Source organism: Nicotiana tabacum, chromosome 7 (genome assembly GCF_000715075.1).
Source record: "Nicotiana tabacum cultivar K326 chromosome 7, ASM71507v2, whole genome shotgun sequence".
NCBI classification, from domain to species: domain Eukaryota; kingdom Viridiplantae; phylum Streptophyta; class Magnoliopsida; order Solanales; family Solanaceae; genus Nicotiana; species Nicotiana tabacum.
The window spans coordinates 150341905-150360676 of record NC_134086.1 but is presented as its reverse complement, the minus strand read 5'-3'; the positions used below and the strand labels follow the sequence as shown (position 1 = coordinate 150360676).

The window sequence follows — 18772 nt, the reverse complement described above, 5'->3', positions numbered from 1 at the left end:
TTCAGTTGGAAATTGGAAGTGTGTAGAGGCCTGTTGACAAGTCATTTGCAATCAAAAAAGACTGAATTGTGTTGGAATCACTTGTCCTACCACTGAAGATAATATGATGAATTTTCATTAAGTAAAAAAGAATTCAAACAAATGATACCTACAAAACATTACCAAACAGGTCTTGTTATTATAATTGTAAGTAAGTGAAAATATGAAGACTATGGTCAAAAAGGGAAGTTACTATTTCTGCGAAGACAAAAAATTAGATTTTACTTCACATACTTATTTTTCTTTCTTTTTGACCCTTCACCTGATTATGATTTCTTGTTACTATCCCATCTACATCAACCTTCCTTTGATCATTTTCAGCCTATATTCATTTGACAACTATCAAAAACTCAAAAACCAACAACATATATATAGATCTCTTTCTTTTTTGTTTAATTTCCAACCTACTACCTTTGTTACTTGCTTCAAAGTTAATATCTATGACATTTCATCATATGATAACATTAGAATTTTGATGGACATCTACACCCTTTGAATTCATGTAATTTCCAATAATGATTTTTATTGTATTTTTTTTTAAAGTGCATAGGGGCCAGGGAGCGGGGGCAGGGGAAATGGAGGAGGGGACTACTACAAGGTGAGGAATTGTATTGGTTCGATAATTCGATTAAAGAAACTCCTAGCCAATTTATTTTTTATCTACATTTGAATGCTTAGATTATTATGATCTTTTTTAAATGATGTGGATTTTACTATTCAGATTAAGGTTCCATAGTATTGGTTATCGATGTCTAGTCAATTAGAACGCTCTTTTTCCTTGTTCTCTTTGCGAAATACAAAAAAAAAAAAAAACAATCAGATTGAATATCTCAATCTTTTTGACTTTACCTTTTAACACTGTTATACAGAGTATGAGAGTGAGAACGACTAAAACAGAGAATAAACTGTATTTGTTACATTTCAAAACAAAGCATGTTATGTTATAAGAGCACTTGAAAAAGCTCAATCAACCCGAGCATAACAATGTATACACACACAACAAAAGATACTGTTATCTTATTTTTCCCTTTGTGTTGGGGTGGGAGGGATGAATTTTTTGTCATTCAATGCATAATGCATTATAGTCTCTTGAATTTTTTTTTAAAAAAAAAATCACCAACTGAAGCTGATGGACTCGAAATGAAGGTTGGAAGCTAAACCAGAGGAACAAATGTTTGCAACTTCATGTCTCATCTTCTTCGGGCCACACGCTAGAACTCCAACACTTGATTCTTTCCTCTCAAACAATATCCCTGCAACATATTTACAACTTATTAAAGAAAAGTTCTTCAAATTGGAGCAGGAAAGAATCTCCAATAGATCTTTAAACTACTAGTAAAGTCAGGTAATTTGAATAAGAGATTCTATAGCTATAATGATCTTGGGATTTAAGTTACAGACAATAAAAGCGAAAGATAATTTACACCATCAATTCAATTTAATTGGTTATAGCAGGTTATTTATCTATTTTTCATGTTACTAGTATACCAAGCTTGATATATGACGGGTTAATGTTGTTGTAGGTTAACTTAAGCTGGTGATATTAAAAATCCATATACTGTCAATACTGCAGGTAACTTACTTTTGAGGTCTGGCCTTTCACCATAATGGAGATTAGTTGATTGGAGAAGTGACTGTTGAGGCAAACTCTCCATCTCTCTATCTGCATTATAGAACCAAGAATTAGGTGAAGCCATTGGAGTTGCACCTTCCATGTTCTGAATTTGGTTGGCTTCCACTCCAGTGTGTTTCTTGTTCCAAAGAAATGCTGCACTACTTGTGATGACTATGGAAATGCAAATGAGAAGCATATTCAGCACATCCTTTACTGGATAAGAGTAGATCTCGTTCGTATTTTTATCGATTGGGTAAATGTAGTATTTATCCAAAGCCCCTAAGGAAATCAAGAAAATGATGAAGGAAGATGATATGATAGCACCAAGCCAAAGCCAATTGTTCTGGCCAAGAATTGGAGTGATAGGGTGATCAGATGGGTTGGGTTTGAACCATATGCTCCTCAAGTTCTTCTTGTCTTCTGTTATAATTAATTGTTTTTCTCTTGTTACATAAGCCTCAATTTGTAGGCCTAACTTAGAAGTTTCAGATGGGGCACCAGAACTGGGAAGGAGAAGGTCTAACATGGTAAGGTCTTGTGAGTTCTTGAACACACATATGAGTAGGATTTCTGGTGTCTTGCATTTCTGTGACTCACTTGTGTGAATTAGCTCCCTTATTATGGAGATGAAAGGGGTGATTCCACTCCCACCGCTCACCATAACCAATAAATCATGCCTGCAACAACGAAATAAAAAGAACTTTAGTTTATTATTATAACATACACTATGAAATAGATCTAGGACGGGGTTCTGAACCCACTGACTCTAAGTTCAGCATTAGCTTCTGCTATACAATCTTATATTTTCAATCATGTTTAGTTTGTGAACAGATCATGTCATGTGACAATATCACCAATTTCATTACCAGACTGACCATGAACCCTTAAATTTCTGGTCATCCCCACATCTACTGATGGCATGTATGAGGACATAGTAGTCAATTAATTACACAGTACAACTTACTGGACTCTAATGACAAATGAAACTCTGTATTATAGTTTTCAAACATACCTTAGGAAATGTGTGGAAGGAGGTCCATAAGGTCCTTCAACAGAGACATTAAGACGATCGACAGAATTAGGGGAAGAAATAATCTGGTAAAGCTTCTTGGACCAGCTTCCTTCACCCTTAATGACAACACTGAGCTTATCTGCCTCCAAACTACTGCTTGAAGTGATTGTAAAAGGATGCCATTGCATATTTGAAATGCTAGGTACATTCACAAACATGATGCTAGTTGGTGTATATCTTAAACCTGCCAAATAAAGGAAAAGAGAAGTGCTCAAACATGTTATTTAGATAACTTACTTAACATTCTACCTCGATCAATGTCAATATAAATGATGATTCAGTTACCTTTACTCTTGGAGAAGTTTAGCTCAACAGTTTCACATGGTAGAACTCGAGCTGAGACCAAACGAACATTTGATCGCGACTGTAAGAATCTCAAGTATCGATCAACCATGAAGAGGTAGAAACCGGGAAGCATAATTCCAGCATAAGAGACACCAACATGGAAGACAAAGAAGACGACGAAGAGAATGTAGAGGTGGTGAGTGTAGAAGAAGAGCTCAAACATCTTTCTCCTCATACGAGGGAATGTTGCTATCCACAAAACCAATCCAGAAAGCAATGACAACTCTCCAGCCAAATTTGAGATATCATTTTTTGCCCATTTAAGCATCTGTTTCATTTCAATCAAGAGTAATTACTACTAATTAGAAATTCATCAATTGGACATAGTTATATTTATTACTTGTCATGATAAATCCTACTATAAATTACCTCAGACAATTGATGAGTGACAGCCCAATAGATAATGTAACAAATACCATGAGCAGAAAAAAGGGTCATTACAATATGACCAAGCCATATATGGTATTTAACACTTGCTTCTGAAGTCAGACCAAAGAGTTGCAATACTGAGGAACCTCTTGTAACTGGAACAAACAGAAATGTAAGCACTACATTTCCAACAAGTCCTAACATAAGTCCTGCTTCTTCTAGCTTGACTTCCCATCTGTCATAATTACCAATTTAAAATTATAAAATAATAGGATAAAATGTCAGATACATTATGATAACAACCTATAAGTACTATATAATATAGAGGCAGATGTCCCGAAGGGACGGCCCAGTTGGGTTTGGAGGGCGCTGTCCACACGGGCGACGAGAGTTCGAACCACCTCAATGCCCCTCTGGGTCTGAGCCTGTCGCACGAGGCTTGCGTAGTGCGATTTACATCCCCTGTGTAATTTGCAGGCTATTACGTAGTGGGGGATTTACCCCGTGCGCGTACTAAGCACAGAGTGCTCACATGAAGGGCAGAGGCTGTGGTAGAAGCTTTAACGGTTTTCCTGAGGTTCCAAAAAAAAATAAAAAAATATATATATATAGAGAGAGTGGGGCAGATTACTTACACTTTCTGTCCACTTTGGGCAACAGACTGTGGTGTGATAAAAGGAAAGGCAGCGTGCAAGTAAGAGGCATAAGACCAGACTAAGAGTGCGATAAACATTACAAAAAAGCAAAGTTCAATCCTTGTAACAATCCCTAGCCCCTTCATTATTATCGGTCTCCTCCATATTGCCAACTTTTCTTTTCCTTCAACTCTGTTAATCAGAAAATACAAAAAATAAAATTGTTACGTAACTATTTTTTGCATATTTATATCATCGTAATGGAAAAAAAAGGTTTTTTTTTTTTTACCTGTTGATGTTTTTATCACTGGATTTCTTACTTAAGTGGAGGTATATACATCCCAAGACGGCAATAAATAAGAAAGGGAACGTGTCCAACAACAATGACATTCCTGTAAGGAAAAAAACGCATTTAATCTAACAAGTTCTTTGAGTAGATGAAATTAAAAGTTCAAGAGAAAGTTTTATAATTTCTATCTTCATCCAAAGAATTAAGAAATTTAATTTATGTGCACTGACGGTTTATCGTACACCATCTCTGATATGATAACAAAAATATTATAATTACAGGTTAAAATACACGAGGAAAAAATAAGAATATAGAAAGTAAGGGTGTACGAAGAAAATCGATAAACCGATAATTCGGGTCAAACCAGACAAAATAACCTAATTGTGGTTTGGTTTGATTTGATTTAATTTGGCATTAGGAAAGAAAACCCGACCATAATTGGTTTTGTTTGATTTTAAGCTTTAACTAAAAAAAAATCAAACTAAAACCAAACCAGCACGACATTATATATATATAATTTTTAAAAATATTTTATACATATAAATATATATTGTAATGTAATTTATAAATATTTCTTAAAAAAATCATAGTTTTATCTTTTTTACGTATTATTTTAAGGTTGGACTTAATGTAATAACTCAAATAACGTTCAAATCAATATTAATGCTAACAAAAGAAGTTTAATTCAACACAAAAATAGCAATGTGTTGGATATCTATATTTTAGTTTTGCATTAGTTTGTAATAAAAATACAAAACTTAGTTCATTTTTTTCTTTAGCGTTTAGTCATGTATTTGGCCGTGCTTATTTTAGTATGACTTAGTATTTTTAGATTATGTTCGTTTTATTAAGGCTTATTAATTAGCAATATTTATTTTTGCGATTTCATTATTATTGAATACTTGAGTAAAATGCTATATTATTTTCTTGAAAAATATATTATATAGTCGTATCCTATTAGGAGTAAAGAAATATTTGAAGTACAATTTATATACTTTGTGCTATGAAAACTTTACTAATAAAATCGAAAAACCCGAAAAAATCAAGAAATCCGAGATTGAAAAATAACCCGAGTTGATTGGTTTAGTAATTAAAAAATCCAAACCAAACCGACCTATGTACCCAAATAAAAAGAACAAACAAGTAGGATTACCTTGAGCTCCAAAGTAAGTGGAAGTGGCAGCCCGAGCTTTAATCTTGGGTGTCCATGTAAGATAATACATATTGGTTGGTGATACGATCAAAATCAGAAAATATCCAAGTATAATGGTTACCACTAGAGCCATTATAACTGCTTGAATAAAGCCATTTTTGTTACTTGATGAAGGAGAGGATGATCTTTGAGCCATTTTTCTTTGTTTCTTAGTGATAATGAGTTAAAAAGAACTTTTGGATGGAAAGTATGGTAAAGGAATGAAGTCTTATATAGGGAGTATTAGGAGAGAATTGAAATACTAATATTTTCTAAATTGTCAAGCTAGGGTACACAAATATGAGCTCGTCATCTTAAAAAGTATACTCTTGAAGTATAGCAAGATTCATGTGTCCCTACTCTACGCTATTACGGCTGGGAAAATTCCTTTCTTATTATTCTAAATCTGATAATTAATATAATAACGTGTAAAATTCCATGTTGATTTGAAATAGAGTGTGTGTATATATATATATAGTATAGAAGTCAACAGGAAGATGGGTGGGATTGGTGGGGGAGGGGAATGTCACGTGGATAGCCCCATTTTACACCATTGCAAGTTTCATGCAATTTTGCTTCATGTCACTTGGAATCTTAAAACTATTTTATAGTATCTTGCAAAATTCTCTAACAAAGACATTTAATAATTGTAATTACTGTATCTGAGTATTTTGTCTAAAATAGTAAAATGTATTTTCTCTAAGTAGAAGAGTTGCAGTAAGCTTGTTACTTGCTCTCTATAGACAGTACTCACAAATTAGTTTGATTAAGCAAGAAATTGTTGGGATCGTTAATTAACACTAAAACTAAACGGGAAGAAAAGAAAAAAATGCATTTAGATGAAAATCAAAGCGTGGGGATCTTGTGGTTTCTAGAGGACTGCGATGCACTGTTAATGTGGTGGATGTGTGTTTACACGTGCCCATTAATCTATTTTTAAATTCAACTTGGGATATAATTCCCATAATTAATCAGTTTTTTACTTTCATTTTGTCATGCAAACTCCTTATAATATTAGATCCAATTTTCTTTATCTTGAGTATAGATTAAGAGTGCGTTTGGTATGAAGGAAAACATCTTCCGAAAAATATCTTTTAATTTTTCCATGTTTGGTTGACTTAAATGTTTTGGAAGACATTTTCCTTATGAACTCATTTTCTTCCAATTGGAAGAAATTTTTTTCCTTATCAAGAGAAGGAAAAGTATTTTCGAAAACTCCTTCTCAACCTTCCCCACCCTCACCAATCCGCCCCACCCCTCAAGTTGCATATTGCCAAAGGTTTCCAAGCAGCGTGCAGAAAGTAAAGACGAATTAAACTAAAAGATACCTACAAAATATTGTTTGTTTATCATAATAAGAGTAACTAATAATGTGACGAAGACAACGAGAAAGTAACTAATCAGGTTCGGAAGTAGGTAGCTGAAGTTGTGTTGGGTGTGTGTGAACAAAGTTCCACATGTAAAGTAGAAAGGAAAAAGATTATTTATAAGGAGTTAGATACTCTTAATGGTGTGAGGTCTTTTGGGAAAATCATGCGGGCTTGACTCAAAGTGGATAATATCTCACAGTGTTAAGAGTATCTCTAGGCTGTTTCACAATACTAGAAAACTGCCCAATTTTGTCCATCAAAACCGACCGACATTGGTTGAAATTTGAGGAAAAACGACCAATTCCAACCGCTTTTAATTAGTCGGGAAAATGATGGTCTAAGGTGTTGTGACCGAAATCGGTCGGTTAATTCAACGCGCTGACTGACAACAAAGATAAATATACCGACTGAATTCGGTCGGCATCAATTAAATTTTTTTTATTTTATTTTTCGAATAGCAACCGACATCGGTCGAAATTTTAAATACATTTATAATTCTTTGTAAATTATAATAAACCGACCGAAATCGATTGGTATACTAAAAAATAAATAAATTTAAGGTGGACTTTGTGCCGCAGTTCGATCTTCTGTGCTCTACCGCTGAAAGCGGAGCTCTTCAGGATGTCAGCGACTCCGAATTGTCACGCGGTGTGGCCCCTCTGGGCCTGATGGTGAGTTTCTCTTTGTTTCCTTTGCTTGGCGACCTTCGTTCGTCCATTTTTTTTATATTACTAACTCCTTTCCTCCCTCCTTTCTTTTAGACCTACATGCTGGAGGTTCAGAATGCTCGTAGGGCCGAGACGAGGGCTGTGATTTTTCTGAAGATGGTCGAGAAGTATCGACAGTACCGTAACAGGTGCCGTGAGATGTACGAGCAGCTCAGAGCGGGTGCCAGTACCAAGTCTACCAGAGAGGAGTTGGAGAAAAGAGATGAGGACCTGATGCGGTCTATCCGCAGATGCAGTGAGCTTGAGGAGATGCTTCATGCCAAGAACAAGGAGCTCGAGGTGGGCAAGGGAGTTACCGCGGATTGCGCGTACCTTCAGGCGAAGATGTTGTCGTTGCAAGCCGAGCTTGAGCAGAATGCCACTAGAGTTGAAGCTTTGAGCGCAGAATGGATGGGGAAATTGGCCGAGCTGGAGAAGAAAGTGACCGGGATGGAAAGCGTCGAAAATGCTTGGATGTCGGCTTTGGCGAGAGTGGCGCGCGCTAGAGGACACTATCCGCGTCCTCAGATCTGAGCAGGAATCTGAGAGGGCAACGACCATGTTGAGGGAGGCGCGACTCGAGGAGCGTACTGGTGAGATTGACCGGGAGGCTTCGAACCTAGGAGACCGGGTCGTGGCACTCGAGGCCGAGAAGGCACAACTATTGACCTAGGTCGGATCTGCCTATGCCGCGGTCCCCCGCCGCTTGTACGAGTTATGGGTCCATGACGAGGCCCAGCGAGATATATACAAGGGTTTGTGGGAGGCGGAAAGTGTTTCAGAGACCGCCTTCGAAGATATTCGGACGAAGGCACGCGAGGCTCGTACTGCCTGTGGTTACGACCCTACGACGCCGGAGGCTAGTGAGGGCGTTGATGTCGAGGATGGGCTCCTTTCTGATGATGGTGATGTTGGGGAGAACGGCGGCTGGGATGACGCCGAGTGAAACTTTGATGTAGCCTTTGTACTTAGTTTTTTTTTTGTCCTTTTGCTATTTCTTTTCGTCTCTTTTTTTGGGGGCCTGTTTCTGCCTTTTGTAAGGTGCAACTGTTGCGCACGTGTATTTAAATAAAACAGTTGCTTCGCCTTTGTTTGTGTACCTTTTGATTTTCTTTTTCTATCCCTCCCGCTTGTTATATTTCTCTTTTTGGCGTAGACCTTCAGATTTCTTTGTGATGATTCCCTGATCTTTTTAATTGGGAGACCGACCTTGCGCTGATCGGGTAGGATCCCATCGTATGAGTCCGAATGAAGTCATTTTGGATTTGCCAATTCGGGCGAGATTGACTTCTGGCTTGTCAATTCGGGTAGAATTAGTCTTGATTCAAACGAGGTCGAATTGAGACTCGTCACCTTGGGCGAAGTCAAGCTCTGACTTATATTTGAACGAGTTCGAACTTTTTTTCATTTGATGGCGGCCGGTGGCTATAAAGATGTTATTTCGAGCAAGGTCGGAATTGTAACCCACCGTAATTCAAGCGAAGTCGAACTTGTCTTTTGGCAGTGGCCGATGGCCGTAGGGGTGTTATTTCGAGCAAGGTCGAAATAATAACCCGTTGTAATTTGAGCGAGGTTGGATTCTTTCTTGGCGAAGGCCGATGACCGTAGGGGTGTTATTTCGAGCAAGGTCGAAATAGTAACCCGTTGTAATCCGAGCGAGGTCGAACCTTTTTAGGCGAAGGCCGATGGCCGTAGGGGTGTTATTTAGAGCAAGGTTGAAATAATAACCCGTTGTAATTCGAGCGAGATCGAATTTCTTTCTTGGCGAAAACCGATGGCCGTAGGGGTGTTATTTCGAGCAAGGTCAAAATAATAACCCGTTGTAATTCGAGCGAGGTCGAATTTCTTTCTTGGCGAAGGTCGATGGCCATAGGGGTGTTATTTCGAGCAAGATCGAAATAGTAACTCCATTGTATTATTATGATTATTATTATTATTATTTGGAGTACTTTACACATCGCTGAACTGTCTATGCAGGCATCAGGGTGAGTCCCGTTGTGCTTTATTTTGCTTTTACTGGAGAATGCTGGGCGGTTCCTTGGTGCATCCCAGTTTGCTTAGTTTCGTTTTCATTGGAGAATATTGTACGTTTCATGGGTGAGTCTCAGTTTGCTTAGTTTCTCTTTCATTGGAGAATACTGTACGTTTATTGTTTTGAACCAACAAGAGAGTGTGGTAAGTTAAAACTGAACGAAATCGCCTATTACCTTGGCCTGGCAAGTCGGCGAGAGGAGGAACGACGCTGGGAGTCGCTCGCTTCGTACTTGAATGATGGTTTTAGATTTGCCAGCCGTGTTTGGCTTCGTCGATAACTGCGTCTAGGCTTCGCGCGGGTTGGACTTACCTTACCCGCTGGGACGCTGAGATCGAGTCCCCATCCGACCCCGTCCGATAGTACAAACAACAAGGGAAACATGTCATACTTTGTTAATAAATCATCCAGTGCGTGTGGGTACGATAATAGGGCAGGATATGCCCGCTGTTTCGAAGGATCACACATTAGGTTATCGTCCCTTCATAAGGGGTGAGAGTATGGGTCGGTATATAAGGTGAATACGTCAAATGGGGTTGCGGTCATGCTAGGTGCATGGTGACCGTGATTCTACTTTAAACGTGTGCATGGTGTGTCAAACCCATCGCTATAGGTGAGGCATGGGTTTCGCTTAGACACTGATCGCGACTTCTATTCTATGTAGAGTTGTGGCCTAGATTGGTATAGTTGTCTCAAAAGTTTACCTACTATTCTTTCGGGGTGGTGTTTATGCCCTGATGGTGAGGATATGACAGCCTGGCAGTGATACGTAGCTGGTTCTAGATCTAAAGGAAACTAAAAGTTTGGCTAAGAAATCCCCACAGACAACGCCAAAATGTCTTCACCAAAAAAGTGTTAAATCTTTTAGTTAAACTAATTAATGATGAGATACAGGATGAAAGATAAATCTTAGCCAAACATAATTAACTCTAAATCCAAACATATTGAATATCATAATCGAAGGAGACCAAGTTTATATAAGATTCCTTAAGATCATTACAGACATCAAATGTAAATAATAAGCTTACATCTTTGATATGTCTGTACCGTACTTGTAAGAGCAAATAAGGAAAAAAGGGAAAGTTGTCGATAACTAAAAGATCTGTCTTTGTTGATTCAACAATGATGATTATAAAAAGTTGTAGCCGAAATCTGGGCTGTTGGTTTGATGATGAGGATCTCCTCTTGTTCTCATCTTTTATACATTGCTCCTCTCTTTTCTTGAATGGGATCTCCTTCTCTTGCCTTCTCCCCTCGTGTATATATTATCAATCTTCCTCTTTATCCAACGGTCTCTACCCAACGGACTCTCTCATGACAATATTTTTCCCTACTTGCCCGAGTAGTATGCTGTATTATTGTTGTGCAGGCCTTCTGACGGCTCGATCTCGATAGTGGCCGAGATGCTCGCCGCTGTTACGCCTCGTGGGTGCGATTACGGCTTGGTAGACCCCATATCATTCCTATAAGGACAACCATCTTGTGGTCACATTTTGACCGATACAAAGCTTAGCGCTCAAAAGTTGGAAAAAAGAGGTAAAAAAGGCTTCTCAAGTCTTGTGGAAGAATATAGGACACAAGGAGTTCGGGGTCAAATTAAAAATAACAAAAATTCTTGATAATTTTGAATATCTCCAACATCTCCCGTGATGTTTGAAACATCTCAAGTATGTTTGAAACATCCCGGGATGTTTCAAACATCTCCCAGGACGTTTCAAACATCTCCCGGGAGAGCTGAAACATCCATCGGGATAGTTGAAACATCTTCCAGGAGATGTTTCAAATGTCTTGGGGATGTTTCAAACATCATGGGAGATGTTTCAAACATCCATCGCGGTGAAGGAGGAAGGGGACGTTTTTGTAAATAAGAAAACTTTGGGGGCTTTAAAGTGTCCTTTCTACCTCTTTCTTAACACTTTTGTCTTAAAAATTTATATTAGTTTTAAAGTATCTTGAAAATTTAAATCACCTCAAAAGTTCCATCTATTTGGCTTCCTACAATTAATTATTTTTTGCACTGTGTATTATCACGAGATCTTGAAGAGTTGTCTCCAGATTCTGAGCATAAATGTGATCCGCTCTTCTAGTATGCTAAATGCTTACCGGCAGGCCTACAATTCTCTGTTGTTTGTGTTGGCAATTCATTTGGGTTTCATAATATTAGTACTTTTTGCATATTAATCTGACAATTTGAAATTCACAGAGCATCAAGTGGAGAAAATCGATCCTCTTCTTAAGTGGGTAGAGTCAGAATTTGGCTTCAAGCCAGCCGTATATACCAGTTTTTTTTGTGGCAAGCAAGACGATGGTCTTGTTAGTGCCATTGAAAGCCTTCTCAAGAAAATGGATGACTGTGAATTAGCAACAATTGATGCAATTGCTTCAGCTTCACATTCGCTAGTCATTGCACTTGGGATTGAAGAGGCTATTGAGTTGATTAGGCTCGAGGAAGATTTGCAGGTTTGTACTAGAATCAATTTTCCTTCATTATCTTTTCTAGGACTCGTGTATCCTAAAATACGTTAACCGCCAAGACTGTGGTCCATCATTTACCCAGAGTTGTTCCTCAAGTTTAAGTGCTGACTTTTCTTTGGCTTCTTCCTGTTGGGGTCTCGTTGAAGGCGGCCATGATGTTGATATTGCAGATCTAAAAGTTCAGATTGCTTCAGCTGTGGTGTTTCTTGGACTTACGAGGAGAGTATAGATATGGTACTCATTTTGTGAGTTTTACCTTATTCTGTCTCTTTAGTACATTAGCTCAATACCAATAGCATTTCCTATAACATAGTTGGAGTAGCTGGTCGGTCCTTGTATGGATATTACGCCATTTTATGGCTTTCTTTCTTTCCTTCTTATATTTTGAGAAACAGATTTGAAATCCATAATGCCTCCTCATTTTACAATCGGACAAATCTTGCCTCTTGGTCTAGATTATGCTGCCAATCAAGGCCCAGCTTCAAGTGCGAATCCCAATTACCAATGAATTGGAATGACAGACGAATGCCTTGATCTTCATATTGACGAATAAACTGAAGTGAAGCCATGTCATTTAGAAAGTTATCCTCCATTCTTTGGAAATCATGAAGCTTGATAGTATATGATGTATGCTATAAGTAAGAAGAGCAAAATTCAACGAATTCTATACAATGGCTCTTTTAAACCTATTTGAAAAGCATATTTAGAAGAGAGCGTTGGTTCCACTCGTTGAGTGACCAAGATATTTATGGCTGCATTTGAGAAACTTGACGACATACCTCCCTGTTTGCAAATATAAAGGCTAGGAAATAAGACCTCAGATTCATTGCATAAAATAGAACACATTGATTTCGTAATGCATGCAGCTAAAAGAGAAGCTCTAGCTTAGCATGCTTTAAGATCTAAGGCTCCAATCTTTTGATACAACTTGTAGTCCAAAATCACCATTTTTGTTTTCTTCTTGAATTTGATAGATGCATCAATTATAAGCAGTATTTGCTTGAAGCTAAGAGAAAAGTCTGGTATTAAGTGGAGAAGGGCAAAGAGGACACTATCCAACGAGTTTTGAAGCTTGCGCCACTCAACAGAAATTGTAAGGCTCTCCAAAAAAAAAAAAGAAGAAGAAGAAGAAGAGAGAATTACCTGCAGATTCAGGGTCTCTAGAGGTGACTGCTTTGTGATATCACAATAGCAACAGGCTATGTCGCAGTTGTTGTTACAACCTATTATTTTAGTAGAAGAAAAATGTGTGAGTTTATTATCCACCTAATGGTAAAATATGAAAGGATTGTGATGCAGAAATGGGTTGTTTTGCGTAACCTCCTGTTACTGTGATGTATTGATATGGTTCCCCACAGTTTTAGGATTTATTAGAAAGGGAAGGCGAGTGCTTGTTCCAACTTTATTCATATTCTGAATAATCACCATATACACCAGAAAGCTAGCTACTACTAACAACTTCATTCCGCCCTTTTTCTTCTTCTTTCAACACAACATAGCAAGCATCTGATATTGGTTCTAATTAATATAGGAATAGGATCTCTATATTAATATTCTAGTTTAGGAGTTTGAGCAAACCTCGTGAAGATAAAAACTATATCGTTAATGGTCATCTGAATATTGTGCAAATTTAAGAATTACCTTGTACTAGTTTTGAATATTCCATCGAATTTTGAATATTCACGCGAATTTATAATCAAATCGTCACACTTCACACATGAGGAACTGTAACTTGTGGAGTGTGGTAAGCTTTTCTTTACAAATATTTCACGATAAAATCATTTCCAATTGTTCCATCAATATTTACCTTTACTAAAATTCAGGTTATCCACTAATAGAAAATATGTCCAAATAATACTAGTATTTTGAAGAGGTGGGAAAATGACTTATCTCAGCATCACAAATAGTCCAAACTCTTACTCCATATCACTTGCTTCTATCAACATTTAGACATTACGGCAATCTTTAAATCTCAAGGTAAAACAACCTTTTCCAGGGAGAACTTCCCATGGAAAATATTTTTATTTTTCAATTTGGCTTCAGAAACAAACATAATCGAATGCAAAATTTCCCTGCCAATAAGTAGGTTAAGAGAGTTAGTTTCCTACATCTCTTTCCTTCTCCTGTCTGCAAATCCAAAGAAGAAAAGAAACTTGTAGACACTCAATAAAAGACACTCAATAAAAGTTGAATTGCATCAACATCATACAGATCCAAGTATGACAACTCCCTAATACCACATCTGCAGAGGAGATAATGCTCATCTTAACTTTGAACATCGTCAAGGAAAAACAAAGGGAAGCTCCAATAGACATCCCAAACAACCATCCTTGAAAAAATATAGCCAGGTCTATACAAAACTTATAAAAGGAAACACACACACATTTCAGGCATTATGGAGCAATGTACTTGAAATGATACTGTATTATATTCAAGAGAGATGCACCTTTCATCTTAAATTCAAGTATAAAAAAGATCTCACAGAGCAAATTACAATCTGTGCATACATTATTTTGAGAAACAACCTCCTACTGGTCCTTCAAAATCAAATCTTAGCAAAAGAGCTTGGAACGACATCACTGCTGGCTCAAGATGCAAGCTCCAGACGCTTGATATTCTGAATATGCTTCCCAGGATTCAATCCCTTTGGGCAAGCACGAGAACAGTTCAGAATAGTATGGCAGCGATAAAGCTTGAATTCATCATTAACTGCGTCCAGGCGCTCCTGAGTATATTCATCACGGCTATCCATAATCCATCTACATTTCAAAAATAAGACATAAACCTCTGTTAAATATATTGCAAGTATGGGAAGAAAAAAACACTTTTCAGTAAAGATAATAATAGGCAGCATATATGGCATACCAATGACAGTGGGGTTAATGTTGTAGAACTACTTATAGACAGTAACAGAATCAAGGCTACCAACATGGTAGACATCGAAATCTGTTATTCCCTCATCATGCAGGCTCAAGTAAAGAATGGTACATCTCAGGACACTTAAATCATAAAATTGCATTGCTTGAGTTTGGCCTAAGGTTTAATAACATTCCCCATAATATTACACTTAACATAATACATCCCCCTCAAGAACTGAATAGGAAAAGGCCCCTTAATTAGTTTTTCGTCATGTTTTGAGTGGCGACAAGCCCTGCATTGGTGAAACTAAGATTTCTAGAGCATGGGTGCACCACTAAGAAAAGGAGGAAAGAAGTATTAAGTGTGAATCAATCCGTGTTCCTTTAGGTAAATAACTCAGTATTCAACCAACTGCACCATTCAATCTTTGTGGAACATGGGTGCCAATAAATAATATTAGACTAATTCTAGAAAATACATACATAAAATACCTAGTTTGGCGGAGAGACCATGGATTTACGTGCCCCATAAACTACCCTATAAATCCGCCCATGCCAGCACATGCTTTCAACTTCTCCCATCCTCAACGGAAATGTCCACACTTAGAATAATAAAGGACTTCTAAACACTTACTAGTTTCTTAGAACCTTACTAGCTAATACGAGAGCCGAGATACTCATTTAAATGCTCACTGAACACATTACTCCATTTAAACTAATCTCTTGCCAAATAAAAAGTATTAGAAGTTCAGAAAATCAATGTTTCAAAATTGTCTAATGAGAAGATACTTCAGAATAAGATCCAATGACTGAACATCCATGGAAATTGCATGGTTTTACCATACAATAAGATCCTTCAGCATATGATCCATCGAACTTCTAAAAGTTGCATAGTGTTTTACCAAATATGCCTCATAGAAAAGAGATTCATTCATTTCATACCTCAAAGGAACACTACTTTCTAAATCAAATACTCACTCTGTTTTGTTTTATGTCTTAGTTTAATTGTACATGAAATATAAGAATGTAAAGAAAGCTTTTGAATCCTATGACCTAAAACTAAGGGTGTGTACAACAATACCAAAAATACTTTTTGAATTTTATGGTCTTAAGCATGTCATGTCACTCCTATAAGAGTGTCCTTACATGTAAAATAGAATTGTTGGAATTAAAAACTTATTAAATATAGAAAGATAATATTCTTTTTATAATAATATAAAAAAAGTAACACACATAAAATTGAAATGGAAGGAGTAAACAATCTGTAGTCAGCCTGTTTTTTATGACAATGGTGCCCAAGCCAACTTGAGCAACCCTTACTATTTCTTCGGATAACTCCACCCACCAAAATTAGAGCATATGGAAAGAAATCACCTAGTTATAATCAATAGTTCTTTTTTAATAATGGAGGTGTAGGGGCTGGCTTGCGCACAACTCAAATATTCCACCGAGAAAACGGAACAAGTTACGTCCCATCAGCACAAATACCGAATAACTCTACCCCTAAGGCTTAGGCAGATAGGAACCCACCAAGTTACAATCTTTATTAGTTATAACTATCTTTAACTTCATATTTGAGCCAAATACAGCGTATCAACAGAGAGTAAAGGCAAACAAGAAAGAGCCTAGACATGAAGACAAAAATTCAGAGGAACAAAGAACCAAAAAAATGTTACCGGTTAGCGTGAAGCAGTGCAGCCGGACCAAGATAAGACTCAGGATTCCACCAGTAACTAGGGCATGATGTGCTACAGCAAGCACACAGAATACACTCATACATCCCATCCAACTTTGCCCTATCACTCTTACTCTGCGGTATCTCCTTCCCAGGGGTCGGCGGCTCCGTCTTCCTCTTCAACCAAGGCTCAATAGACTTGTACTGATTATAAAAATTAGTCATATCCACAACCAGATCCTTAATCACAAACATATGTGGCAACGGCGTAATCGTCGATTCAGCACCCGAATCGATCTTAGTCAAACAAGCAAGTCCATTGCAACCATCAATATTCATAGCACAGGACCCACAGATCCCTTCTCTACAGGATCTACGAAACGTAAGTGATGGGTCGATTTCGTTTTTGATTTTGATTAAAGCATCTAAGACCATTGGGCCACATTCTTTCAGATCGATTTTGTATTCCTTGAGCTCGGGTTTACCTGGGTTGTCTGGACTCCATCGGTAAATTTGAAATGACTTGATGTTTGGCTGCTGCTTGGATTCTGATTGATGGGCTTTGGCCTCCGATGCGTGTGCTCGGGCGACAACTAGCTTCGCCGCCGGCGATGAGTGGACCCTAGAAATTGCTCGTCGGATTAAACCGGTCGCCATTGATGAGTTACCTTGGGAAACCAAAGACGCGGAGATTGGATAGATTTCTTTTTACAAAGAAAGCAAAAGAAATTAAATTTTATTCAGAAGAATATATGATGGAGGGATCGGGTGTTTCTCGGGTTTTACTTGATGAAAATAAAATGACGGAAATGGGCATGTAATTTTATAGGTGCTTTAACCGCCATTGAGAGGGTTCTGTGGCTGGAAATAGGTGGATGTGGTAAGGGTAGTTTTGGTAATGTGCAAAATGTAGTTTGAGGTTGTATTTTTCTGTCGTCGATGAATAAGGTTTGCCGTGGATGAATTGGGTCTGAGTAGGACTTGGATGACGTGGCGAATTCACAATCGCTAGATAATTTCCTAGTAATGTGGTTGGCACGTGTCGTGGATTTTTTACTTTTCGCTTTTCAGTAGAGGCAACGATTATCGTCTTGATCAAATGAGAGATATTTGAGGACTATATGGTAACAAAAATAGGTTATTATGCTAGGAAAAAAAATGAGAAAACTCAAGAAATCACATGAACATTTGATGGTTTCCACTTTTTTTTATAACAAAAAACTATTGGTTCGCCTAGACAGTTTGTGGGGATGGCCATAAGGCCATGCGAGTTTAAATATATGCATGTGCGAGGCGAGCGGGGCAGGTCAAAAAAAAAAAAAGTTAAAAATTGTGTGCGGGTGCAGGCTTAAAAACTTCGTTGAAAAAGGAAACTCAATTTTCTGCCTTGATGAAGATGAAATTGATTCCACGAGCAAAGTAAAGTTTCATATTATTTGAACCAAATGCTTGCACGCCATATTGTTCCGAAAATGTAACATCCAAAAATTACATATCAAGATCACCTTCGAGAGGATTAGAGAAGTGGCTTATTTATACATTCCAGTGGCTTAAGAATTATTCTAGTGGATTAGCTTGAATATGATAAAAATATATATTCTATTATCAAATATAAAAGGTTAAAAGTCAAAGAGTTATTATCATATCAAAGATTTTTGTTAAGTAACTTTTATTATATATGTACAAGATTTAGTTCTCGTAAGTATCTTAGCTTCTTCTTTCCTTAGCTGAAGTCTCCCCCAATCTTTAAAATTAATAAAAAAGTATGAGTAAATTTCATAAATGTATAAAAAAATTCCAGCCCAAAGATTAAAAAATAAATAAACTAACAAAATGACGGGAAAAAAATTAAGTTGTGCGGGGCGGATGGGTGGACGCGGGTGAACGCGGGTGCATTTGCTATGTGGGGCAGGGCGGAGCGAGTTGAAATTTTGCGGGTTAAGAGAAAACTCGCCCCGCACTGGCCCGCACCACTTACCATCCCTACCGGCGCGTTAGATGTCATGACGGCCATTGGTGTGGTTTGAGTCGTGACAGTTTGATATGAGAGACTAGATTGCATAGGTCTCATGCAGAGGCGGACCTATGATTTAGAGGTA

At 37.6% G+C, this 18772-nt stretch overlaps 2 protein-coding genes and 1 long non-coding RNA gene across 3 annotated transcripts; 1 reads left to right on the top strand and 2 right to left on the bottom strand.

Moving 5' to 3' along the window:
• Nucleotides 1–920: 920 nt before the first annotated feature.
• LOC107801915 (ferric reduction oxidase 2-like) lies at nucleotides 921–5713 on the bottom strand. The gene is made up of 8 exons (XM_016625335.2): nucleotides 5518–5713; nucleotides 4365–4467; nucleotides 4076–4267; nucleotides 3441–3675; nucleotides 3012–3339; nucleotides 2667–2910; nucleotides 1622–2331; nucleotides 921–1292 (listed from the first exon to the last, which is right to left on the bottom strand). The coding sequence occupies exons 1-8, from the start codon at nucleotides 5711–5713 to the stop codon at nucleotides 1153–1155; spliced, it is 2148 nt and encodes a 715-aa protein (XP_016480821.2). The 3' UTR covers nucleotides 921–1152.
• A 5909-nt stretch (nucleotides 5714–11622) lies between these two features.
• LOC107801916 (uncharacterized) lies at nucleotides 11623–13260 on the top strand. The gene is made up of 2 exons (XR_001651728.2): nucleotides 11623–12125; nucleotides 12287–13260. It is a non-coding gene; the product is annotated as an uncharacterized LOC107801916 (long non-coding RNA).
• A 1286-nt stretch (nucleotides 13261–14546) lies between these two features.
• LOC107801918 (succinate dehydrogenase [ubiquinone] iron-sulfur subunit 2, mitochondrial-like) lies at nucleotides 14547–17456 on the bottom strand. Its single transcript, XM_016625337.2, has 2 exons — nucleotides 16675–17456; nucleotides 14547–14899 (listed from the first exon to the last, which is right to left on the bottom strand). Exons 1-2 carry the CDS (start codon nucleotides 17328–17330, stop codon nucleotides 14728–14730), a joined length of 828 nt encoding a protein of 275 aa, XP_016480823.1. The 5' UTR covers nucleotides 17331–17456; the 3' UTR covers nucleotides 14547–14727.
• Nucleotides 17457–18772: the final 1316 nt, after the last annotated feature.